At 47.3% G+C, this 26539-nt stretch overlaps 2 protein-coding genes across 2 annotated transcripts in view; both read right to left on the reverse strand.

Annotated features, from left to right (window-relative positions):
* GNAL (G protein subunit alpha L) overlaps positions 1-26539 on the reverse strand; it is a gene marked incomplete at both ends in the record, with an annotated part of 71263 nt that overhangs the window by 3272 nt on the left and 41452 nt on the right. Inside the window, 2 exons of the mRNA XM_082668473.1 lie at positions 401-474; positions 1226-1280. Coding sequence (XP_082524599.1) covers positions 401-474; positions 1226-1280 — 129 coding nt within the window. The remainder of the gene's footprint in view (positions 1-400; positions 475-1225; positions 1281-26539) is intronic.
* CHMP1B (charged multivesicular body protein 1B) lies at positions 7468-10376 on the reverse strand. Its single transcript, XM_082668431.1, has one exon. It carries the CDS (start codon positions 10269-10271, stop codon positions 9672-9674), a length of 600 nt encoding a protein of 199 aa, XP_082524557.1. The 5' UTR covers positions 10272-10376; the 3' UTR covers positions 7468-9671.

Consider the following 26539-nt stretch of genomic DNA (forward strand, 5'->3'; position numbering starts at 1 on the left):
TAGCCGGGGGCGGGAGGACATCTGTCCTTTGCTCTCTCCCTCCCCCTGGCCCGTGGCTCTGCTCCCCAGGTGACCTTGCAGACGGGCCCAGCGGGGCCTCCCCAGTCGGGCCCAGATGGGTGTCCACACCCCGGTATTTCTCTGATCCCGGCCCTTAGCCCTGTGATCAGTGGCTGCTTGGCTCTCTTTCCCCCTGGGCAGCCCCTTGCCTGAGTCCTCCTCCTCTGCACCTGACTGAGGCCACCGGGCTCGAGTGCCTCCCTTCCCTGCACCGACACCTGGGCTTGCGGGCGCGCACACGGGTTTGCAGCACTGCAGGCCCGGGGTCGCCCGGTATCCAGGCCGCTTCCCCGACCCCAGGCCTGGGGGCCCCGCGGGAGGGTCCTGTCCACACACTTACTGGAAGTTGACCTTGTCCACTTGGAATCGTGTCTCGAAAATCCCTGACGTCAGAACTCTGCACCTGAGGAGGTCCTGGGGGCAGAGAAGAGAGAAGCAAACAAGTGACCCCTGTCCTCAGGAGGACAGCCCGGGGCAGCCACAGGCTGCGAGTGTCCCAAACAGCAATTCTCTCCATCGGAAAAGAAACAGGACTTAAGAGACCAAGAGACAAATGCTCTTTCTTGGTCTCGCTCCCCGGAGAAAGTCACAGTTAATGTACTGGTTTGGTCTTGGAGACTTGATGGCTCTGCTTTTATTTGCTTCAGAAGCTTCTTTTAATCACTCCTGAGTTTTCCCGACTGACACCATGTCCCCAACAGCCCGCCAGTGTCTGGGGAGAGGCGCCCGTCCCGCCAGCTGCCGCTCCGGATCAGACTCACTCTCTCTCTTCTCACAGTTCTAGTCTCTAAGGTAAAAGATGATGAGAAAGCCGTACAGTTTCACAAGGCTGACACCTCTGCTGGCCTGTCAGGTGTCAGGGTTTCTTTCCTGGTCACCAGATCCATTAGGATGTAAACTGGCCACCGCAGTGACTCTGGAAGTGGAGGGCGGTGGCCCCTGTGAGCCCGATGAGAAGTGTGAGGACAGACTCGAGGGGCAGGCTCAAGGCCAGGGTAACTGAGCTCCCAGGGTCGGCCTCGTAGAGGGATGGACTCCAGGGGACGACCAGGAGCTCAGACCTCAGGGGTAGGGGGCGCAGGGAGCCTCCTGGAGGGGCATGGCTGGGCCCCGAGGGTACAGTGTCCCCCGGTTCGGGCGGTGGTCGCGGCCCAACCCCACCTACCTGGTCTGTGGGCGTGTAGTCCACCAGGCTGACGCTGTCAATTCTCTCCAGGAAGCTGAAAAGAAAGCCAGACGTGCTTGGGACTGCTCTGGGGACGCCTCTGGGCTGGGGGGCAGGTGTGCAGGGCCTGCACGAGCCCAGGGGGACGGGGCAGCCACGGGCCAGCAGCTTCCTGCGTTCTTCCTGGACACATGTCTCCCCAGCAGGTCAGAGTCCTGAGGGTCCTGATCCGTCACGGTGGGGGAGTGGGGGTCCAGGCCTCTGCCCTCCCTTGACAGGTTTGACATGTATTTGTCTTTCTGTTTATTGTCTGTCTCTCCCTCCAAATGTGGGACCCACAGGGCAGATCTGGCTTGTTGGCCGGGTTTCCCCAGCGCCTGTGGGGCAGCCCAGCCCCTGCATATTTGTGGGATGAAGTGAGCAGGGGGCTGTGAGGCCCAGCCTGCAACCGACACAGGAAGACACAGCGCTGGTTAACCAGTGAGCAAAGGACCACTTCTCGAGGTGTGGGGGCAGCAGAGTGTGTGATGAGCGGGCGGGGCTCTGAGTGCCCCAGTGGGGCTCTCCTGGTGGGGGGTCCCTGTGGCTGAGGTGGGGCTCCAGCCCTGGGGAGAGTGGATGTGACCTGGATCAGGGAGACTCGGCCGGAGTCCCTGCCTGGACAGCTCGGGGTCCACTGTTCCGTATCTGGAGTAAAGTCATGGTGGGCCTTTCTCCCAGCCTGTGTGCCTGTGAGCTTCTGCACAGAGCGGGGAGCACCTCCCCACCTCCACGCAGTCCCCCTCCCCAGCCAGCACTGCAGGCCCTTGAGCTGCTCACAGGAGGAGGTGGGAGTGCAGAAGACCCCGGAGGAGCCACAGGAGGGGACCCCTGAGAGCTGAGTCTGGTTTGAAAACCACAGTGCACTCTGGCCCAGTCCTTGCCGGCCTTGCATTTGGTGGAGTGGAGGGCACCTCAAAGTCCATCCCGACCATCTAGCAGGACAGGAAAGGGGCAAGAAGACTTGAGTCTGTGATGAAGGGGGAGGGGTGTCTGCCGAGGTGGGGAGGGACTCTAGACTATAGCCCAGAAACCTGGGGGCTTCGGTGGGGAGATGAGCCACCCCCCTTCCCTGTGTATGGATGTAATAAGTTGAAGCAGAAGTGGTCTGTCCTCTCGGCAGGGACATCTAATATGAGAAGGTGATACAGATCATCTCCGATCGAAAGGGCTGGAAGGAACTGAAAATCAAACCAAATACGAAGCCTTCAGCCCTGGTTAGAGGGTAGGAGGCGCCCGATTTCAAACACGATGCAGACAGGGTGGAGGGGGTGGGTGAATCTATTCAGATGGTAATAACGGGTTAAGTAGAAACAATGACGTGTGGTTAACAAAAAAGACATCAGAAGTTGTTGAAAGATCAGAGACCGCCTTCCCGAGGACACGTGGGAGTACCTTCCTGACCACTTCCTAACCGCGACTAAGGAAAGATATACCATCTGTCCCCACCCCTGAGCCCGGGGTGAGTGTCCAGGGTTCCTTCCAGCTCTGGTACTTAACCACCTGAGACCTGACCGGCATCAGTGAACATTTCCCAGAGCATCTTCTGAATTGTTACTGATGGTGAATAGTCCTCTGAATTCATGGATTTCAAGTTTGTGCAATGGAAGTAAAATGTGAAAATTCCCCGGATGTGAATGTTTCCCTGGACATTTGAGAGCCTCTCTAAGGAGTAAAGGCTAGCAGTTGATTTCTGCCAGACTTTTGACTTAATCTTTGGTTCAGTTGGTGTATTTCCCACACGTTGTAGTAGGACTTCTTCAAACTGGGGCTCTTAAGATAATAAATAGAGAGAGGAGTTGTAAAAGGATCTTCCAAATCATGCACAGAATTTTGTATGACTAAAATTTAAAAGGTTTTGTCCCTAAATATACCACTGCCTGTTATGCCATAAAATTAACAAGATCTAAGAATTCCACTTGTAGACCATTCACTCCCACTAGATAAAGAGTCGCAGGACAATAACAAAATACAATTACAGAAAGTCACCCCCCGGACTTCGCCGGTGGTCCAGTGGTTAAGACTCCGTGCTCCCAATGCAGGGGCCTGGGTTCGATCCCTGGTTGGGGAACTAGAGCCCACATGCCGCAAGTAAGACCCGGTGCAGCCAAATAAGTAAGTAAATAAGTAAATATTAAAAAGAAATGTCACCCCACCCCCACCCTTATGGTCACTTTAAGAAAAGCAGTTAAAAGGCAATTTACTTTGATTTCTCTTCACTGTTTCCTGCTACAGCTGAGGATATTTGTGTTTACAGAAGTGTTTTTATTTTGGCCACTGGGATCCCCTTCTGCTCGACATGGGCACGAAACAGCAATTCACTCTTCATTTCTCATCTGTCTGCCACCCCAGTAACTTGGGTTCTTGTGGGCCGGGGGCGGGGGTTGAGGGGGGGATGGTGAAAAGATGAAGCTATCCTGTTAAGTGCCTTTGAACAACTGGATCTCAGGAAAGGCACCAACGACGTTTAATTAAAATGTACTTAAAATGATTTCTTTTATGAAAAATGCAGCAAGTCGGAGCTGTGTCAAGCCAAGTGTCAACTACAAACTGGCATTTTCCATTGGCCCTTGCCATCTACCTCTACAAGGATTAACTCTTGTGCTGCTGCAGCTGCTGACTGTCAACACCCCCTGAAAGGAGTTCAAGTGGACAGCAAAAACAAGGCACTCTGTGCTCCAGGAAAAACTGGCAGAACAGGTCTTCAGAGAGTTGGATGTTTTCAGAAGCTGATTTTATGAGCCCAATTCTTCTATCTGTTCATATCTAGAAAAGCACTAAAATCCTTCATGGTGACGACTGCTCCTCGTGACTAGCAGAAACCTTCTGCAAAATAGTATGTGCTCAGTTGCATGTACTCTCCCTTCACCAAAATCACATATATACTGACCTTCCCCTGCTGCCTCTTTGGAGCAGTTTCTCAGAGCTATCTGGGATGCTGTCTCCCGGGCTGTAGTCCTCATTTTGCCCCAAATAAAACAACTCGCAACTCTCACGTGCATTTTTAAAATCGACACAAGTAAAAACCCTTTTCTCAGTGTCTTACTGAAATTCACTTCATGATGATGTAAAAAATTTGATGTAAAAAATACTGGAGGAAAACGTTAGCAGTAGTGACAGAGCATCAGCCTGATCTAAGGTGCAGCAGGGCTGAGATCCAGGCCACGTCAGAGGTGGTCCTCGGACCAGAGCCTGGGCATCGGGATTGCGGCTGAGCCAGAGCCGGGGTGGATGAGTGACCCACGTGCCCTTGGATGTCTCAGAAGCATCATGCCTTTTCCTCCCCTGCCCTGGCCTGTCCTCTCCCGTCACCTGGATGGCACACCTGATGACTCACATCCTGTTCCCGCCCTCAGTCAACCCTGAATCTGGCCTCCGAGCCCTTTGCAATGCGTCCCATCTCTTCCTTGTTCTTCTTGATGTCAAACCCTCCACTCCAGTCAAATCCCCACGTAGTTTTCGCTTTTCAGACCTTTGTGTAATCCCCACTTTTTTTTCTTTGAAGCCTCAGATTGAACCCAACCTCTTCTAAGAAGCCAATTCCACGGAACAGAATTGAGAGCCCAGAAACAAACCCACACACATACGGACAACTGATGTATGACAAAGGAGCAAAGAACATACGGTGGAGAAAGGATAGCCTCTTCCATAACTGGTGTTGGGGAAGCTGGACAGCTACATGGAAAATAATCACACTGGACCATTACCTCACACCCTACATAAAAATCAAACTCAAAATGGATTAAAGACTTGAACGCAAGACCTGAAACCACAGAATTCCTAGAAGAAAACGTAGGCAGTATGCTCCTTGACATTCGTCCTAGCAGTATCTTTCTAGATATGTCTCCTCGGGCAAGGGAAACAAAAGCAAAAATAAACAAGTGGGACTGCATCAAGCTAAAAAGATTCTGCACAGCAAAGGAAACCAGCAACAAAACAAGAAGACAACATGCCAAATGGGAGAAGGTAATTGTAAATCATATATCTGATAAGGGGTTAATATCCACACTATATAAAGAACTCACATGACTCAATAACAAAAAAACAAACAACATGATTTAAAAATGGGCAGAAGTGCCAAAGAGACATTTTTCCAAAGAAGACATACAGGTGGCCAACAGGCACATGAAAAGATGCTCACCACTGCTAACCATCAGAGAAATGCAAACAAAAACCACAATGAGATACCACCTCACACCTGTTAGGATGGCTGTTATCAAAGGCAAGAAATAACAAGTGTTGGTGAGGATGTGGAGAAAAGGGAGCCCTTGTACACTGTTGATGGGAATGTAAATTGGTGCAGCCACTGTGGAAAACAGTATGGATACTCCTCAAAAAATTAAAAACAGAACAACTACTTATGGACCGGCAATTCCACTCCTGGGTATTTATCCAAAGAAAATAAAAACACTAATTCCAGAAAATATCTGCACCCTAATGTTCATAGCAGTATTACTTACAATAGCTGAGATATGGAAACCACCTTAAGTGTCCATCGACAGATGAATGGATAAAGAAGATTATATATACACACACACACAAAGGAATATTACTCAACCACACAAAGAAGGAAATCTTGCCATTTGTGACAACACAGATGGACCTTGAGGGTATTATGCTAAGTGAAGTAAGGCAGATGGTGAAAGAAAATACAGTATGATTTCATTCATGCGTGGACTATAAAAAAACAAACAAAACCCCCAAATAAATGAACAAGCCAAACCAAATAAAAACAAACACACAGATACAGAGAACTGAGTAGTGGTTACCAGAGGGGGAGAGGCAGGGGGAGGGGGAAATGGGTGAAGGGGATCGACTGTGAGGTGATGGCTGGAAACGAAATTTTTGGTGGCAAGCTTGCTGTAGTGTGTACAGAAGTAGAATGTTGTAAACATGAAACTTATGTGTCATAAGGCAGTGCTACTTCAAAAAAAAAAAGGAAGAAAAGAAAAAAGAAACCAGTTTTAGGACACTATAATCCCATCCTCCGTGTAGTTTGTTTCATGATTTGATTAGCTCGGAGCACACCTTACATCGTGATTTCCCCCCTTGTATAAGCTGAGGTATAAAACGGTGTGCAAAGAGCACTGACATTACTCATCTTGATGACTCTATCACACCTGTGTACACTTGTGTATTTTCCTCTTTTTGCTTGTGCCTTATCTACCTAACTCCACTGAAGACTGTTTAAGGCAGAAGCATGTCTTTATTTCTAGAAAGAAGCCCCAGACAGCCAGCATCTGACACACCTCAGTCCAAATCTTTTACTGTATTCAGTTGTTCTCAACAAACACTGCTGAATTGTTTGTCCTGACACCGTTCAGGAGGGATGGAGGATGTACAAACCCTAAAGAGCAGGAGCAAATACCTCAATTTGGAGAAACACGATGAAGGAAGAGGACAGGGTGGTCCTGAGGGTACATCTGGGCTCTGCTGAGGGCCCCTGCACCCACTGTGATGCTGTCACCGGGGAGCTCTGGGCGTGGTCACGAGTGACAGCACCCAAGGGAGATCTGCATTCACACCTACTGAGCTGGGTATACCACCTGATGCCCAGGAACCATGACTGAGATGCACTGGTCCTGCCCCACATGGAACCTACTATCTGGTTGTAGGAAAACAAACCCCGGTACACCAGGCAGGCACTGTCTCATTCCAACCAGTTGATTAAAAGAAAAAAAAGAGATGGGGGCCTGCGCATCAGTTTGTTCAATGACCACAGGCTCACAGCTTTTTGCCAACAGCACCTGAGGTCCTGAGCTTTGGATTTTGGCTATGGAAACGCTTCCAAGAGGGTGTCATGCCTGTTGCAGAGGAGGAATCTAGAACATGAGGTGCCTCACTTCTGCTCAATGAGGTGAGGTTGTCTGGCTGACCCTGAGATCACGTTCAGTGAATAAGGTTGTCAGATGGGTGCTTACTTTAGGCGGCACCCTTTCAAATCGAAGACAGCAGGGTGGGCACACGGCACCCTCATCTGAAAGGCACACACACATTAAGTCTCCTTCAGGAAGAAGCATCTGTAGTAAGAAACGTCTCCAACAGTGCAGTTATCATCTGAACTGAAATAAACTAAATAGTTCCTAAAGTAAACTTAAAAGTTTATTCTAAATCCATTTGGAAACTGTGAATTTGAAGGCAGAAAAATACAAAGGAGAAATAAGAGCAAAAATTATACTAGTAGTTGCATGGAAGATGAACCATTTCCTCGGTATGTTTGAGCTGGATCCTTTTGGAAATTCTCCTTTGAGCCTAGGCAAGTTTCAGTATGAGGAAGAACCTTGTTGCCACGAAGAAACTATTACAGTAAAGAAATAACAACTTGGGCTTCTAGAAATATTCATGCAAACAGAAATTCAGGTGCTAAAGGTGAGTCTGGAAAAATACTATGCTTTCTGAACCAAATCAACCTCTGAATTCTTTTTCCTTAAATAGCTTTGTAAACAGGATGTACAGTAAGTATGCAATAACATGAAGTTTAAAATGATTTATTTGACAAACTTCTGTGGTTCATATTCCAGCATTTCATCAACTGCAAAACTGAGGAAATAATTCATGGGCCTGGTATGCTTTTGAAAATATTTATGTTTCATAAAAATGTACATTCATATAGTTTGAAATGAACATATTTTAAGAAAGTTCAAGCATATATAAGCATTGTTTAATCTCACAAAATATATTAGTTTTGTTGGGAATTATCTGCACTATAAAAGGGTCCTCAATTTACCAAAGGATCAACACCAAGCTATTATTTAAGTTGTAATGATGTTTTCAGTCTAAAGAGGGGTTAGGACTCATGCTGTGCTCACCAACAGCTGCCTCTGGGCAACCTTGTGGATGAAAGGTGACACCAAAAGGGACAAGTTCTAGAAAGAGGATTTGGGGCAGACGACTGGCAGATGTCCCTTACAGAAGACTTTGGAACAACATCCAGTCAGACATAATGACACTTATATACGAGGGCCAGTCCTCATCTGCACACAACTCTTCATTTTTTTTCCCCCCTTAATACACACACATTCATACAGTAGGACATATTGTAACAGTGAATACTTGGTTCTCAATCTTTCAAAGGGCTTGGAAGAGTCCGTTTAATTATTTTCTGAAATACTGGAATTCTCTCCAGTGAAGGGAAGAGGGAATTTAAAACATCCTTAAGTGTTTAACTTAGATTAATATGCTCGCCAAGGCAAAAGCAAGTTGCTGTTCTCCATGTTTTGCGGCTCTGAGAAAGTGGTAGCTACAGGCTCTGCTTTTTCACTTTCACTTTACACACCACCATTCCAGAAAGATGGAAGGCAGCACATCTGGGCTCTGGCCTGAGAGGGTCGAGCCTACTGTCTGACCCTGCATCTGTCCTTCCCAGACTTCCATGTGGCTGCATGTATGTGTAAGGGATTTGCATGGCTAAGCCAAACACTCCAACTTGTATTTTCGAGGTTTTAAAAGAGCTGTTGCTTTTAAGACAAGATAATAAATGCAAATAATTAGAACCTAAAATGCAGTTCTAATTTTATTTCTATTTCTGATTAAAATCAAAACAAAACCTACACACACACAGTCCCAGGGCTTTCTCAAACCAATCAACGGTTCTTTGGCAACGTCAGAGTAATGTGACTGTCATGCTAATTGCCATACTTTAAAAAAAGTCTAATTAAATAGGAAAATAACTAGAAACATAAGAGAGAAGTTCACTTGGAAAAAACTGTCATACTAACGTTAAACCTTGTAAATCTTAAACCCATAAATGAACACTTTTCTCTTATGATAAATGGAAGTTACGTGGCATTTCCAGTTATAAAGACAACTACCATAAGAAAAATTTATAGGACGTAAACAGTAACTGAACATTATGCAGGAAAATCGTAAAGTAATTTTAGTGTAAGTTATGAGAACAGATGAATAGTCACCTTTAGTCTGGATCTGATTACAATAAACAAAGGATACACAGAATAGCACTGCCCATGAAATAAATCTCTTAATGAGGTGTTGATAGCGCTGTAATCAACCTAAGTAATCACCTCCCGTCAACTCTAGATATTATCGATTACACAAAATTAAAAAGAAAACCTTCAATTCTGGTAATTCGGGCAGAATACTGAATACACAGGAACTAGAGTTTTGACCAAATTTTTAAGAAAGATTCATATACGCCAAATTAACCAGATCTGTTAAAAGGCAGCTATAAAAATACACATGATAACAAGCTATACAGAACTTTCAAATCCATTTAAGAGTGGAGAAGGCCTGGGACGTCTTCGTGTATCTGGAGAGCACTGTAAAACCCAAAGGTAGAAGCATCTTGAGGAAGAGCAGTTCAGCATTCCGGCCGGTTGCGAGTTTCTAGCGTAGAGTATCCGTCTTCGAAGGTGGCTGCGGCCGGGACGCCCGAGAGCGGGTTCCGCGGTCACACTTGGTCCCGCAGGCGGGCCAGCCTCTGGGACAGTTCGTCCTGCTCGGCCGAGGCCACGCTCGTGCCCACGGAGCCGGTCTGGCCCTGCGGCAGCTCCATGTTGAGGTCGAGGCCGGCCTCGTCTGCCATTTCCTGCAGCAGCATATCCACCTGGCCCTGGGGAGTGGTCAGCGTCGTCGTGCTGCTCATCGTGTCCTCCATCTGCTGCGTCTGCACGTCCAGCGTCTCGAACTGGTGCTCGAACTTGTCCATCAGGGCGGAGATCTTCTCGAGATTCATGGTCTTCAACGTCGCGTCCATCGACTTAACCACACCGGCCATCGACTTGGTCACCTTGCCCATCGTCACGGCCGTCTGGACCCTGGCGGCCACCGCGTCCACCCGCGCGCTCATCCTCAGGAAATTCACCGCCTGGTTCTTCTGGCGAATCGCGTTCTCGGCGTGAATCCTCGCAACTTCCATGTTGCCCTTCTGAATGGCCTTTTTAATCTTGGCCTTTTCGGCCTTTTCCTCCTTGTCGCATTTTTTGGCACTCCTGCCCAGTTCTTTGGCCGCGAACTTTAGGTTGAACAGGTGTTTCTCCATGTTGGACATGATCGGACGGCTCCCGGGGGTCGGCGGCCGGGGCCGAGGCGGAAGCCGGAGGAGGTAGGAAAAGAAAGACCGCTCCCGGCCGCCGCTCCTTTGTTTTGGTCCCACTTCCCGTTTCTGCAGCACGCGGCGCAGACCGTGACGTCATCGCTCGGCGCCGGGAGCGGGGCAGGCGGGGCGCACGGCGTAGGGGGCGGGGCTCCCGGACCTGGACGAGGCGCACCTGGCCCCAGGCGGCCAGATGTTGCAGCGCTTACCGCGGCCCCTCTGACCCCCGCGCTCGCCGTCTGCACCGAGTCCCCCCCGCCCCCCGCACCAGTTGTTAAAGAACTGAAGCATTAGTAAATTAACGGAGATGCGTGTCCACACACTTTCGTAGGCACGGACAGGATTGTCTGGAGCTGCACGTAAAAACTGTCCAAACTTGGTGGCCTGAGGTGTCCGGCCAGAGGCTGGAAACCAGGAAGCTGTCCTGAGGTTAGCAGACCACAGCCTTCTCCATCTGCTCTGGCAAATTCCACTTTCTCAGGGGAACGTGGACCGTTAATAATTAAAAGTACGAAACAGAAAAAGTTGTATCACTGACCTGCGCCTCGGTCTTTGAGGACAATCTGGTTGCAGACTGTGACATCCTTTTACTGCAGCGGGTGAAAATACCTTCTGGTCCGCGGACCACCTCGTCTATGCTGTGGCTGAAGGTCAGCTTGTAGATGAGTTGCCAGCAACTCCAAACATACAAAAATCCTTGTGTGGTTTAGTAATAAAAGACCCATCTTTTGCTGACATGATTCTGTTTGATATTTTATAAATATCCAAGGAACTTCACTCACATTTCATTTTGACACGAAACTGTCATTTTAAATTATGCAGGCAGAGGATGGTGAAGTACTGGGACCCACACCCACTGGCGTAGATCAAAACTGTCACTATGTATTATACCCTTTAGAAGTGCAGGCTTTCAGATGGCAGCAGACTGTGCTGTGGCTTTTTTCTTTTAGGAAGATTCCTCCCGTACAGCAATAACAACATAGCAGGGCCCAACCTGCCCTAAGGAGCTAGGCTGAAAATGAACTCTGAGAGTAATTCTGTTTGAGAAAGTTTTAATCCAAAGTCTCACCATCCCTTTGGGCCTCGTGTGATAGTTTGCCAGTGGTGCTGTTGCACATGCATTTTCCTAAAACGCAGCTCTGGTTATATCACTCTCTTGCTCCAAAACCTGAGCAGAAAGGCACGCGGCGAACACGGTCCCCACCCTCCCTTTTCTTTCCCTCCTCACCCAGTCAAGCCAGACTGAGCTTGGAGGCCGAACACCATTTGTGTCACTTGGTCAGTGTGGATGAGGAGGGATGGTCCTCCGGACACTGTCCCCACTGCCTGGGCTTCTAGCTGTCGCATCTCTGCCTATTGTGATCCTGCCCCTGCTCAAAGCTGCTTCTCCAGGACCCCCGCTCTGTGCTGTCCCCTTACCCCGCACAGCACACATGTCAGACTGCCTGGCATGGGGTCCGGGTACCTATTATATTACGAACTGCGTGGAGGCAGAGAACAGTCTTATTCCTTTCCCCCCCCGTGGAACCCAGCACACGCTCTGCAAACAGCAGGCACTGAACCCAGTAAGGTTTTGCTGAGTTGAACTGTGGCTGAGAGGGGCTAGGACGTTACCCTCGTCAGCAGCTTAGCCAAGATTACTTTTTTTCCCTAAAGCAGAACTCTTTCTTCACGTGAGACATTCCTAGAAACAGAATATAAAAGACCAATAAAGGGAAGAAATCTGTTTAAAGTGGGGCTTAGAGGGCCCCACCCCCTTCACTGCTCACCCACTGTCCCCCCCCCCGCCCTTTCTTTTGGGTCCCTTGCAGTCAGCAAGCCAGTTCCTTGACCGTTACCCATGGCCTGTTCCATTACGTGACAGGGTTTGGAATATAAGCATGAGAAACCTTGACAGATTATGAGGATAATGACAACTAACATATTAAGTCCTGATGTGCTGGGTTGTTCTGGCCACTTTGCATGAACTGACCCATGTCATCCTCACAAACCCTAGGAGGTAGACGCTGTTAACACCTCCATCCTACGGGCCAGGGAACTGGAGCACAGCACGCTAAGCCACTGGCTGGGTCCACAGCTGCTAAGCGTGAGGAATGGGATTCCAGGGCTGCGGTGGGACAAGTAAGAAACAATGGGGGATGCAGTAAGTTAACATGGGATCCAGTGGAGTTATCATTTCTACTTAAAGGAAGAGGTTGATGCAGCAGGAGTTGTTTTGAGACAGCTGAGGACTGGATTGACTGCGAGGTTAACAGGAGCTAAGGAAGGCTGCTCAGAGAAGGTGACAGCCCCCGAGGCTACGCTTGCTGACCGAGGCGGGTCTCCTCTGGCTGCTGGACAGCCTGGACTCCAGACTCCAGCTGAGGACTCCAGAGGCCCGGGCAGACTGGACGCCGAGGGGAGGCTGACCTTGCCGTGGGCCTGCTTCCCAGGCCTGGCCCTCTGCTTTCTTCTCTGACACCTCAGCCACCCCACCGTGCTCAGTATGACCCAGGCTGAAGCTCTCATGGTCACTTTCCGAGAGTCAGCTTCCTTCTGAGCCCAATGTCCCAACGACCTGCTGACCCTGGAGAGCTGGGGGTGCAAGGCCGTTGCCAAGTCCTCCCACTGACTGCTCGGTCCTTCCCCCCAAACCTGCTCCTTCTGCTAAAGGGCATTCCATGCACCCAGCTATTCAGGTCAGATTCTTAGGAATCATCTGGAACCACCCGCTTTTGAAAGTTCACTGCTTGGCACCAGGTACCAGTCACCCTCGGGGACACACGGAAGCTCAGTGTGTTTCTGCTGAACATATGACTGCAGGCGAAGGACCCGGCACTGGGCACATACCCCCTTGGTGACCATTTCCAGGAGTGCATGACATACACCACTGCACCTATTATATATATAATTTTCCTCTCTATTCATTTAGGAACACAGCCATAATGTGAGACTCCGAGACTCCTCAAACCTTGGGAAATCGCAAAGCCATTATCCTTCAAATTATATTAACATGATGTCCAGGTTGAAAAATGAAAACAAGAAAGCGTTAGAAGGAAACAGAAAAGTCGCCCCTGAGTGGACTGCCACGATGCTCCGCACAGGGGCAGCTGGGAAACGCCCGGTCAGTGGTTCTCACGGTGGCAGCACAGCCCGAGTCCCCCTGTCCTGATGGTCTAATCACACGGACACAGGGATTCTCCTGCTCTATGCTGAACACCTTACTGATCTGACGACAGGCTGAAAATGAAACCTCAACACTCTGGGCTCTAAAGACTTCCGGGATTTCCCTTGGTGCAGAGGAAAGCAATCCCTACTGCACCCAGCCGTTCACAGAAGGAGCCTCCCCACCCCTTCCCGATCCTCTTTGCAATAAAGAACAATTTGATTCAGAAAACAGCAATAGCAGTAATTCCTTTTTTTTTTTAAGACTCTAAATATTAATTTCCCCCCTTGAGTTTTGTTGAAACATAACTCCAGATTCTCTTCAGTTTGGTCTTATTTTAGGACGATTTTGGACTTTCCCAACAAAAGAAGCAATGTGAAAGCAGGAGGGGGAGGCCTGGGTGTGACCTTGACTGGGAGTCAGGGCACCGGGCGCTGGTCCCTTCTGGTAAAGCTGGGTGATTCCTCGTGTGATCTGGTGTAGACCAGCTCACTTCTACGGGCCTCAGTTTCCTCAATTGTAAAACTGGAAAAGGAGGACCTAGGATCTAACAGTCATGTCTTCATCAGGTCCTGGAACCGGGGGAGGCTGCTTAAAACTATTAAATTAAAAAAAAAATCCCTGAATTCAAATAATTCAGGCAAAGTCTCAAAATAGTGTGCTTTGGCCAAGATGTGAAACAGTGAAGACTCTCATACACTACTGGTGGGAGTGTCAGTAGATATAACCTCTCTTTTTTTTATCTAATAAAGTTAAAAAGTGCACCCCCATGAGCACCAGTTCTGCTTGCAATGACCCACCCCAGAGAAACGCTTGCATGTGTGCCCCAGGTACAAAACAAGACGTCATGACCTAAACCTAGAAACAACGTAACTGTGAACAGAACAGAGATATGAATTGTGGCAGATTTTTACAATCGAATACTGCATAGCAATGAAAATAAATAGCTATACCCATACTCAAAGCATGAATACATCCTAAAAACTTAACTGGAGCAAAAGGAACAGACCAAAATGGTATACATGGCATAATTCCATTAAAAAAGTCCCTAAAACAATCTGTAGAGATTCGTTTTAAGATTTACTTAGAGAAAAAAATGTGCTGTTTAAATTGCTTTTCTCCCGGCAATTGTGATGGTGTTGCCAGATCTCGTGTGGAACGCACAGAGAAGATTCAGCAAAAAGGAGAAGGCGGACTGTGTCTATCTTTATGTTACTCCTCCACATACAAAAGTTTGTAGGAAGAAAATCTCCTCCTTTGGTGAGAAAATCTCCTCCTCCTGCCTCAAAGGGACAGATGAACATAAGCAGAGAGTAAGGAACTGTGGTCGGAAAACAAAGACCTGAAATATTTCACGGTCTGCGACATGTGCCTGCACGCCTCTTCCCATCACTCTTTCCATTCGTCACTGGGAATCTTTATTCTGCTACTTTTTCTTTAATTTTAAGAAAAGCTTATTTCCTGCATAGAAAGATGTTGCAGTACCTAACAGCTGCCTGGCTGCCTGATGGGAAGTAGGTCATCTTGCGGCCACTGCTCTGGGTCAGAAGGGATTTCAGGACCACAGCTCCGGGGCAGGTGGACAGGACTGCTCGCCGGTCCAGCCGGGCTGCAGAGGGGACCGCTCTCCAGGAACCTGGAGGCTGACGGTTCTCACACAAGTTTTTTTTCCCTTAAACTTGAACATTCAGCTTACAAGCCGTACGTTAAAAACAGCTACTGTGCACCCTGGGCAGTAAATCTGCTACACATCACAGCCCTGTCTAGGCCTGCTCTGGCAGCTCCTTCTGGGAATAATGGAAACATTAGAAGCAGAGCGTCCTCAGGGCTTGGTGGGGTTGAGTGTCAGGACCCAACCCTGGGCCCCTCATTGCTGCTCCCGGTACCGGTGTGTGCAGCTGATACACCCACATCCTTTATCGGTGCTGTATCTGACCCATCCCGAGACACAGCTTTTAAGTAGCATCCTGTCACAGTTAAATTAAGCTTAAGTGGGTCATGTGATTTAAAATACCCATGGCCACAGAACAGAGGACAGTGCTGACAGCCATGTACTCTGAGAACCACTTAAAGTCCCTTCAGGTCTAGTCTAACCCACACCGTCCACATAAAAGAAGGAGTCCCGGGCCATTAGTGCCCAAGCTCGCAATTTCTTTTGTTCAAGGAGGAGCTGCAATCAAGCTTTTGAGCCAAAATGTAAAGCTTTTGTTAATTTAAGCTGATGTCTTCAGTTAGGAAGCAAAACAGGACGAGAACTCCACTATAACGTAACTCAATGAATCCTACTAGAGATAACTTAAAACTTCTATTTAAAACGTGAAAAATCCTGTTAAAAAAGCCAGATACTTGTTAACACTTCTACATTGCTATAATTACTACGATAGCCTTCAGTTTCTCTGAAGCAGTGAACACCTGTGGTCTGAAGGAGGCCAAAGGTAGGTATTTTTAAAAGCAGTGTCAGCTTTAAAATGGTTTTGAACTGAGTCATCAGATACAAGGTATCTGAACTCAAATATACTGGCTACGCTTTCTTATTCTACTGTTTGGTGGACTTGGGCCAGACTCTTCCAGCTCACAGCTGTTTCCACAAGTACTGCCTGGCTCGAGGCTCGGGATGTACGGCGGGGGTGGGAGGTGGGGACAGGTAAGTAATCCACACACGTGATGCATTTATACTGTTCCACAAAGCAGAGGGGTGCATTTCCCCCACATTTCTTTTTTTGGAAGGGTCGCCACAATTGGGGCACAGAGGTGCTGGCGGAGCTTCCCTGATAAATCTGCCCAGTGAGGCTAGGTTCTAGCAGATACTTCTATTCCAGGAACCACTAGGCTGCCTTGAGGCATGTTTAACTGTGTCCTAAATATAATAAATCCCAGCCAGGGTTAACATCTGGAAAACAATACTTAACAGTAAACTCTAGCATACTGCGGGAGAGAGAAAATGTATTTTCAGAGCAGTTTAGGGGTTAAAAGAGAGTTCAGAGCTCCCTGAATTTCAGCTTACACAAATAGGGGAAATGCTGCAAATTCTTCAATGTCTTTCACATGAAATAAAGCAAGGAAATAGCACAGGTGGTGTCCACCGTGTCGTGTGTCTGTCACAGCCCCGGGACGCAGGTCCCACCACCTCCCAGGTCCTGGAGAGGCAGCTGACCGAGGGCAGGCCAGCCTGAGAAGCAGGGGGTCAACTGAAGGCTTCCCAATGCAGACAGCCTTCTCGAGGCCCAGGGCCGCCCTGTCGTCAGAGACCAGATACACCACTGTGTCACACCAGCACACCATGTATTAGAGGAAGAACCACAGTGAGAAACGGGCCCTCCAATCTGTGCTCACTTCACGCCAAATTTCTTATTTTAGAAGGGATCTGAGATGTCGTTAAACATGGTCAATTGAGGATAATAAAATGTATCCTTTCTTGGAAAAATGATGTAAGTTTTGTCAGTTTTAGAAGAGGATATATTGGGACTTCCCTGGTGGTGCAGTGGTTAAGAATCAGCCTGCCAATGCAGGGGCATGGCTTCGATCCCTGGTCCGGGAAGATCCCACATGCCGTGGAGCAACTAAGCCCATGCATGAGCTACAACTACTGAGCCTGTGTGCCACAACTACTGAAGCCCGCGTGCCTAGAGCCCGTGCTCCGCACTAAGGAAAAGCCACCGCAATGAGAAGCCCGCGCACCACAACGAAGAGTAGCCCCTGCTCGCTGCAACTAGAGAAAGCCTGCGCGCAACAACGATGACCCAACGCAGACAAAAATAAAATAAATAAATAAATTTATATATAAAAAAAGAAGAGGATATATTTAGTTACTGCATACATCTTAGCAGAGAGTCACGGCAAAGTGACTTCCTTCTGAGCCCCCGTAGCTGGTATGAGGAATCCTTCATTCCTTCTCCTCAGAAACAATGCCCGGCCCTCGAGGTTCACATCGATGGAGAACAGGATGGGAAACACTGAGTACCAAGCACTTAATTGTGATCACGTGGATAAAACGGTTAGCGAGCACATGGGAATTCCATCTGTGCTTAGTAAGTTAATATAAGAACAGAATGAAGCTTGTATTTGAAAGGTAGCTTTCTGTTGGTATCATGGAGTCTAATTATTATGTGATCAATGGAATTTGGTGTAAGGAAGAAGGACGGTTTTACTTTCTTCCTTTTTTGAAAGCTTTCTTTGATGTGAAATTACCAAAGGGCAGCTCCTCCACTCCCTGAATCATACTTGAAAGGCTGTAATTACATTTCTTGACAGTGTGAACACATGCTCACTGTTTACTGGAAGGAGGGAAGTCCTTATGTAATGTACTATTTACTAGAGCAGCCCGTTTTCTCTGAGCAGAAGTGAATGCTTCTGCTCGAAAGGAGGCCATGTGAAAACAGGAACCAGCCTTTCGTCCTGTCAAGGCTGAACAACAGTCATTGTCTGATTAGACCACATTTGTTTCTCCTTTCATCGTACGATGGACATTTGCGTTATTTCCACTTTCTGGCTATTCTGAATAATAAGATATTGTGCCTTTATCTGAGTTTTAGAGAAAGATGAATTCTGTACAAATGAGAATGAACAGTTAAAATGTAAAAGTCCATTCATGTAACAGTTGCTTTCTGAACACCTACTATGTGCTGGGCTTTGTTCCAGGCATGGTGGGGAACAGCCAACAGTGGCCCACTGACCCATTCATAACGGAGAGTTTAAAATACCTGATTAGATTTACTTATTCATTCAACAAATATTTAATGAGATGTTACTGTGTTGGGCACTGTGTGGAGAAGAACAGCTCAAAATCCTATGGAAATAACTTCTTATAAAATTACCTGCCAGTTTCCATAAAGATATTTTTTAGAGATATCAAGACATCTTTTCAGTATGGGAATTGTATTTTGAATCAGTATTTTTGTTTTTCCATTTCTCCTCTTCCCTTTTCTTTCAGCAGCATACCTGTACTGCCAGTTCAAGCACACAGGTGAGACAGAGATCCTTTTATAGGGTCAGGAGCATTCACTTCTGTGGAGCAATCGTTCACCGCTTTTGAATGGAGTCTCTCTTTTTGCTTTTTCCTTGGTATTAAATAGAATCGCCCTGAAATTAGGCAGATTCAAATGATCAGCAGTCTCCATATTAATTTTACTGTGGTGTCCAAATTAATCTAACAAGTCAGTTGCAACAGGGGGTCTCAAAGTGCATTTAAAGCACACAATTCAGTGGTTTTCTTCGTACTTCCAGACTTGTGCAACCAGCTCCACGATCACTTTTAGAATTTGCATTGTTCCAAAAGGGCACCCGGTACCCATCAAGCAGGTTCTCTCCTAATCCGCCCCCTCAACTCCCCTCAGCCCTATGCAACCCTAACCTACTTCCTGTCTCTACAGAAATACTTATTCTAGGTATTTCATATAAATGGAATCACACAGTACGTGGCCTTTTGTGTTTGGCTTCTTTGACTTATCACATCTTCAGGGCTCATCCATGTTGTTCTGTGTGTGTCAGTGCTTCATTCCTTTTTACAGCTAAATAATATTCCATTGCATAGACAGACCACAATTTGTTTATCCATTCATCAGTTGATTTGGATTGTTTCTTTTTTTTGGCTGTGCTGCGTGACATGCGGGATCTTAGTTCCCGCAACAGGGATCAAACCCGTGGCCCCTGCATTGGGAGCACAGAGTCTTAACCACTGGACCACCAGGGAAGTCCCTGTCTTAAAGTTTTGGTATAGATGTATGTTTTCAATTCTCTTGGATGTATACCTAGGAATTGCTGGGTCATACGGTAACTCTGTGTTTAACTTTTTGTGGAACTGCCAGACTGTTTTCCAAAGCGGCTGCACTATTTTACGTCTCTACCAGCAAAAATATGAAGGTTCCAATTTCCCCACATCCTCGCCACATTAGTTTTCATCTGACTCTTTGATTCTAGCCATCCTAGTGGGTGTACAGTGGTGTCTCATTATGGTTTCAATTTGCATTTCCCTGAGAGCCAATGATGTTGACCACATTTTCACAGCTTACCGGCCACTTATATATCTTATTGGGGAAATGTTTCTTCTGATCCTTTGCTCATTTTAATATTGGGTTATTTATCTTTATTTTAAAATAAATTTATTTTATTTATTTATTTTTGGCTGCATTGGGTCTTCGTTGCTGCGCGTGGGCTTTCTCTAGTTGTGGTGAGCAGGGGCTACTCGTCATTGTGGTATGCGGGCTTCTCATTAAGGTGGCTTCTCTTGTTGCAGAGCATGGGCTCTAGGAGCACGGGCTTCAGTAGTTGTGGCATGTGGGCTCAGTAGTTGTGGCTCGTGGGCTCTAGAGCACAGGCTCAGTAGTTGTGGCGCATGGGCTTAGTTGTTCCGCGGCATGTGGGATCTTTCAGGACCAGGGCTCGAACCCGTGTCCCCTACATTGGCAGGTGGATTCTTAACCGCTGTGCCAGCAGGGAAGCCCCATTTATCTTTCTGTTATTGAGTTGTAAGAGTTCTTTATATATTCTGGATACAAATAACTTATCAGATACATAGTTTACAAATATTTTCTCTTTTCGGTGAATTATCCTTTAAATTTCTTGAACTATGAGGACCTCTATAAAAAAACCCCAACTATCCTGGTTTTCATTTGCAAACTATGTTTGATACACGAATGTGATAAAAATGAACAGTTAAGGAGAGTGACTTCAGAATCTGAGAAAATGGGTGTCCTTGTGAAAATCCACTTATTTATAAGCTAGGATCCACCCTCATCATCTTTAAAATTTATTCTGTGGCAGCACCTGGCATGCATTTCATGCTCACATAATGTTTGTTAAACTTTTAAACCATAATAGTCTCTCACAATCTTTAGGTTTAAAATGTGAAATCCTGGCTAAATCAAGTAACAGCCTGGTAGTTCTATGTAGTCGTGGGCAGTTTTGTTTCCTCCTCTGTAGAATGGAGATAATAAACTCTTTGGGTTTGTGTGAGGATGGATATGTTAACTCATATGATGTGCATGGTAAGTTTCTATAACAATGGGCTATTCTGCAGCTACACTTGGAAGCTGAGAATTACAGGACACGTCTCTTAACATTACTCTGCAGCTGCACATCTTATTAATAGTTAGTAGTATGAGTGGTTTTCAGCCTGAGTTCCCTGGGCTCTTTGCAAGTGTTTCACATAATTCAACAAACACTTAAAAGAATGGTAGTAAAACCCTTCCACATCAAATGTCTTATGTGCCATATTATATACTTCATGGGGTACTACCAATGCATTACTCTGTGCTGCTATGTTATTTTTCTGTAGACTTCTGATCACATCTATACTTATGTATATTTTTCTTCCCCCTACATTTTATTATGAAAAATTTCAAACACACAGCAAACTTGAAATAATTTTACAGTGAATACTTGAATACCCACCACCTAGATTCTGCCATTACCATTTTTACTGTACTTTATTTTTAATTTATTTATTTTATTTATTTTTGGCTGCGTTGGGTCTTTGTTGCTGTGCCCGGGCTCCGGACGCGCAGGCTCAGAGGCCATGGCTCACGGGCCCAGCCACTCCGCGGCATGTGGGATCTTCCCAGACCGGGGCATGAACCCGTGTCCCCTGCATTGGCAGGTGGACTCTCAACCACTGCGCCACCAGGGAAGCCCAGGGGCTACTCTTCGTTGCGGTGTGCGGGCTTCTCTTTGCGGTGGCTTCTCTTGTTGCGCAGCACGGGCTCTAGGCTCATGGGCTCTAGAGCACAGGCTCAGTAGTTGTGGCACAGGGGCTTAGTTGCTCCGCGGCATGTGGGATCTTCCTGGACCAGGGCTTGAACCCGTGTCCCCTGCATTGGTAGGCAGATTCTTAACCACTTCCCTGCCACCAGGGAAGTCCTTTACTGTACTTTAAAAAGTCACACATCTACCCCATTTATCCATCTTATTTCTGATAATTTCAACAAAATTGCAAACACCAGAATGCCTCCTCCTACATGATTCAGCACCCAGGTCATTAGCTAAAATCAATGTTTGTTCACAGTTCACTCTTTTGATGTAAATTTTGATCCACAGAAACCCAAATTGTGAGTGTACGTTTGCTGAGTTTTGACAAATGCATACACCTGTGTAACGCTAACTCTTATCAAGACGTTATGCGCATGTTTTTAGATGTGCAGTTTTGGGGAGAAAGGACATCTACTGCTTAGACGACCAGCCCCATCCAGCTGCAGGACCTCGAGGTGAGGACAGGGCACCCACTTCTTCAGATGCCACTGAAGCTCGGGCTCATGTGAGGGTCAGAGTCCCGTCACCACAGTTGGAAATGTGACACATTAAAACATTTAAGCATCTATCTGACTTTACCTTAAGGAATGGGAGGAGTGGTTAGGGCCTGCTAGGAATTCCAGTTGGTGGGAAATTTCTTGCATTTCTCCTTTCCACATTCCTGCATAATTAACTTAAATGTTTCCTGTGATTGATTATAAGGCCAACTCGAAAAAACCCATTTCTGCTACCGTTTGCAGCTACTCAACCACATAAACGAGAGTATTTCCACACACCCCTCCCCCAGCAGGAGACCCTGGACTCTGAGCCCAGAGGAGACCAGCCGCCATCCATACCCACACTACACAGGTCATATAGTAAGTTAAGTGTTACCAGTGTGAATACTGAAAATTTCACTCTACTCAAGTACCACTTTGGTTTGGTATTTGATGCATTTCATTCTGCTGCTACAAATTCTGGACACTAGCCCTAATTTTTAACCTGGGCCCCGTGGAGACTGGGGTTTCCTGGCATCAACTGAGTGGCCACAAAGGCTCTGGGGGGGGGCTCTAAGGGCGACACATCCTGCACCTCAGCCCTGCGGAGCCCTCGGCACGCTGGCACCCCACGTGGGATACTGTTTGACAAAGGGTCTAGCTCTAAGGAACATGAGGAAGAATAGTTGTAAGGCAGCAAAAACGTGTGTGCGTGTGTGTGTGTGTGTGTGTGTGTGTGTGTGTGTGTGTGCACGCACTTAACACTATCTGGTTCAATGGCCCTATGTCCACAGCCTTCAGAATGAATCTGACAATACATAGTGAACAGGAAACTCATTCCACCTGCTGGAAGGGGCGAGGACGTGGAGTCCTGCCGCCTTTACAGGAAGTCTGAGGACCCATGAGACAAGGAACGGGAATCCCCCAGGATTCTCCGCTCAGGGGAGTAGTTTTTCTGAGAGGTTTAAAAAGATCCATGTATACAGTGTGAAATCACGGAAAAAAAAGGTAGTCTTTGTTCCTGGTTCCTGACACGGGGCTCCTGAAACCCGTGAAATTTCCTAAGTGAGAGGAGCATCTTTTGTTCTAATGGGGTGACTCTGGGTGGGCTCCTGGTTGAGGGCTGGTCACCAGAAAGACCAACCTGTGATTAGAAGCTGGGAATTTTCAGCCCCACCTGCATCCTCCAGGAAGGGAGGAGGGGCTGCAGACTGAGTTAATGATGTATCATGCCCCCATGGGGAAGCCTCCACAGCAAACCCAGCAGCATGGGGCCTGGAGAGCTCCCCTGCTGTGGACACACCCACATGCTGGGAGGGGGGACCCCCAACTCCACAGAACAGAAGCTCCTACCCTCAGGACCCTCCCAGGCCTTGCCCTGGGGACCTCTTCATCTGGATGTTCACCTGTGTCCTTTATCATATCCTTTAATAAACCGGTAAACGTTAAGTAGGCATTTCCCTGAATTCTGTGAGCTGTTCTAGCAGAAAACTGAATCCGAGGTGGAGGAGGACACGGGCACCTCCGATCTGCAGTCAAGTGGGACAGACGTGGGGGGTCCCCTGGGGACCTCGTCGTGATTGGCACCTTAAGTGGGGTGTCTCGTGGCCTGAGCCCTTACCCTGTGGGGCCTGAGGATCTCCTGGGAAGGGAGTGTCAGAACTGAGTTAAATGGTGGGACACCCGGCTGGTGTAACACATCTGGTGTCAGAGTGTGGTGAGTGTGGTCACAGTGGGAGCAAAGAGGACCCACGAGGAAAGTGCAGGTTCCCACCCTCAGGACCCTCTCAGAAGCTGCTTCTCGGGGTGAAGTTTCCGAAGACGGCAGAGGAGAACCAGGCTGACCCACTTATACTGAGATATTTGCATGTAATTTATTCTTCATACTTAAAAACATTACTGCCCATAAACAGGAGCACTTCCAATGCTACAGATCTAGAAAATGAATCTGAAAATAAACTTGGCTGAAATGAAGGTCAAATCGAGGGTTCAGAAGCACTCAGATAATTGACTGGATATTTAGTGAGTTAACACTATATAGTAAGATGCATATTTAAAATTATAGTTTATTTTACAATGACCTAAAAATCCACTTTGAAGTTGAAACTTCATTTTTGTGAATAATTTCCAGATTGTCCTGAAAGCTCACATTCAAGGACTTGCAAGCCCTGAGATCCAGGCTGGTGTGGAGGGAACAAACGGGCCCCCATGGGCTCCTGCCGGGCGGCAAAGGGCACACGTGGGAAATCACTACACCTTTCTCACTGCTCTTTTCTTTTGAGGGGGATATTCTCTCCTTTCCAGAGTGTTCTAAAACCAATTATGTAAATGGATGTATACGAAAGGTGAGTATCACGTAAACACATGTGTGCAAAGCGTGAGAACCTACATACCCTCCAAGTTGTAGAGTTTCAAGTTAGATTAAGCAGAGTATGATTTTATAAACCTGTTGTAAAGATCCAATTTTCCAGGGACTTCCCTGGTGGCTCAGTGGTTAAGAATCCCCACCTGCTAATGCAGGGGACACGGGTTCGAGTCCTGGTCCGGGTATATCACATGCTGCAGAGCAACTAAGCCCACGAGCCACAACTACTGAGCCCGTGAGCCACAACTACTGAGACCATGTGCCATAGCTACTGAAGCCCACGCGCCCTAGAGCCTGTGCTCCACAACAAAGAGAAGCCACCGCAATGAGAAGTCCGTGCACTGCAACAAAGAGTAGCCCTTACTCTCCCCAACAAGAGAAAGCCTGCGTGCAGCAACCCAGAACCCAACGCAGCCAAAAATAAATAAATAAATAAAAATCAGATTTTCCCTGATTTCCTTTCTCTCAAAATAGCTGTTTCCATGGCTACATAATCACTTATTATTAGCACTTAAAGGAAACGCATTTTGGGGGATAATGTAGTAGAGATTGTTTTTAATTTTCACAGTGGGAATTGGGGACCTCTGTATGAAATATAATCTCTGCTAATTTGCTCAGCTTGCTTCATGTTGCAAAGACACTCATTTTTACCAAATGTATAACCCTTGAAGTTCATAATAATGATTGTTGCCATGCTCCTCCAGCCAGGCTGGTCCTGGTGTTTGATGGTGTAGTGCCCACCCCGCCTGCCGCAGCCCTGCTTGGGGACGCAGAGGTGGCCGCTGGCCGGGGTGACAGGGACAAGGCTGCCCGGTTGGAGCAAACCCGTCTGCCCTGTTTCCTCTGGGCCCTGGTCTGAGGGTTATGGGATGGCCCCACGGGTCAACAGACAGGGACAGAGAGGTTGTGATGCCTTGGGCTTCAGTGGCTCTGAGAGACTCAGAACAAATCCCCCCTTTCCTGAAGGAGCCTTAGCAAGTGTCCGCGCCTTGCGTGCCAGGTAGCACGCACAGATCCGAGCAGACTTTCTCATTTTTATATGAAGGGTGATCTATAACTTGGGAGCTCCACGTGCGCCCGTGTGTCGCGGCCTGGAGAGGGGGCGACGGGTACAAAGAAGCAGCCCTTAAAATGCTTGCTTAGACTTGAATCTGTTGTTGGGAAGAGGACCGAGAGGAGGCAGGATTTCTGCTCTCACGAGTCCTCACCAAGACTGACTGGTGGTGCCACTGCTTGTCCTGCCCTGGACCCTTCCCTCCCCTGTAATATTTCCTTTTTTAAATTGAGATATAATTCACATAACATAAACCTCACCATTTTGAAGTACACGATTCAGCGGGTTTTAGTATATTTATAACCATCACTACGATTCAGTTCCGGAACATTTTCATTATCCCCAAAAGAAATCCCGTACCCTTTAACAGTCACTCGCAATTTCCCCCTCCCCCAGCCCCTGGCAACCACTAATCTACTTTCTGTCTCTATGAATTTGCCTGTTCTGGGCATTTCATACAACTGGACTCATTCAATATGTGTTATGTCTGGCTTCTCTCACTGAGCCTCACGTTTTCAAGGTTCATCCATGTTGTACCACGTGTTGGTGCTTTGTTCTCTTTTATGGCTAAATAAGATCCCATTGTGTGGCCAGACCACGGCTGTTCATCCAGTTATCCTTTCATGGACATTTGCATTGTTTGTACTTTTTGGCTGTTGTGGATAATGCTGCTGTGAACATTCATGTACACATTATTATGTGGATGTATGTTTTTAATTCTCTTGGGTGTATACCCAGGGGAGAAACTGCCAGGTTCCTCTGTGTTTAAGCTTTTGAGTTACCATGGCGAGACCATCCTTGGATTCTTCACTGGCAGCTCAGCCCCCCTGGGAAGCGCCTCTTCCCCCAAATAGTCCCGTGGTTTCTGCCATGGAAGAAATTACTTCAACAGGGCTTAGAATGAATCCCTTCTTAATTAGCACTTGGGCTCAAAACACAAGACTGCTGAGCAGGTAACATAGTGACTTAGAGTCACACTGAGATGTCGGCAGATATTTTCTCAGAGGATTCAGAAGAGAGAGGAACAGACCTGTCAGAACCCTGGACTCTGCCAGGGCAAAGCTCAGTGCCCCATCGGCCCCGCGCCGAGCCCCGGGCTCCCGATCTGCCCATTCGCTTACTTCCGATAGCCCTGATTTCATGCAAGAACTCCCACTAAGGAACCAGGTCTTTGAGGAGGAAGAACATGCATTCGCCAAGGAATTGGAACTCCGGGGCGCTGGGCAAGCCGGCATGAGCGTCCTGGTCCCAGGACATCCCCGGCTGGACGTTGAAATGTCCTTTCTGTCCTTTATTTCATGAGCAAAGGTGATGGGAGGTGGAAGCAGCTATGTTCCTTCAATATCTTATTTGACAACAAAAAAAATCTGTCTCCATGTGTCGGTCTAACAAGAGTTACTGAAATATTACTTGTTTTTGAAATGTCTCACCCCCAACCTC

Source organism: Grampus griseus (genome assembly GCF_964374135.1).
Source record: "Grampus griseus genome assembly, chromosome: 12".
Classification (NCBI taxonomy): domain Eukaryota; kingdom Metazoa; phylum Chordata; class Mammalia; order Artiodactyla; family Delphinidae; genus Grampus; species Grampus griseus.

What these genes read in the sequence shown, in the direction of transcription:
- CHMP1B (XM_082668431.1), bottom strand. Translation starts at nt 10,271, where the DNA reads ATGTCCAACATGGAGAAACACCTGTTCAACCTAAAGTTCGCGGCCAAA.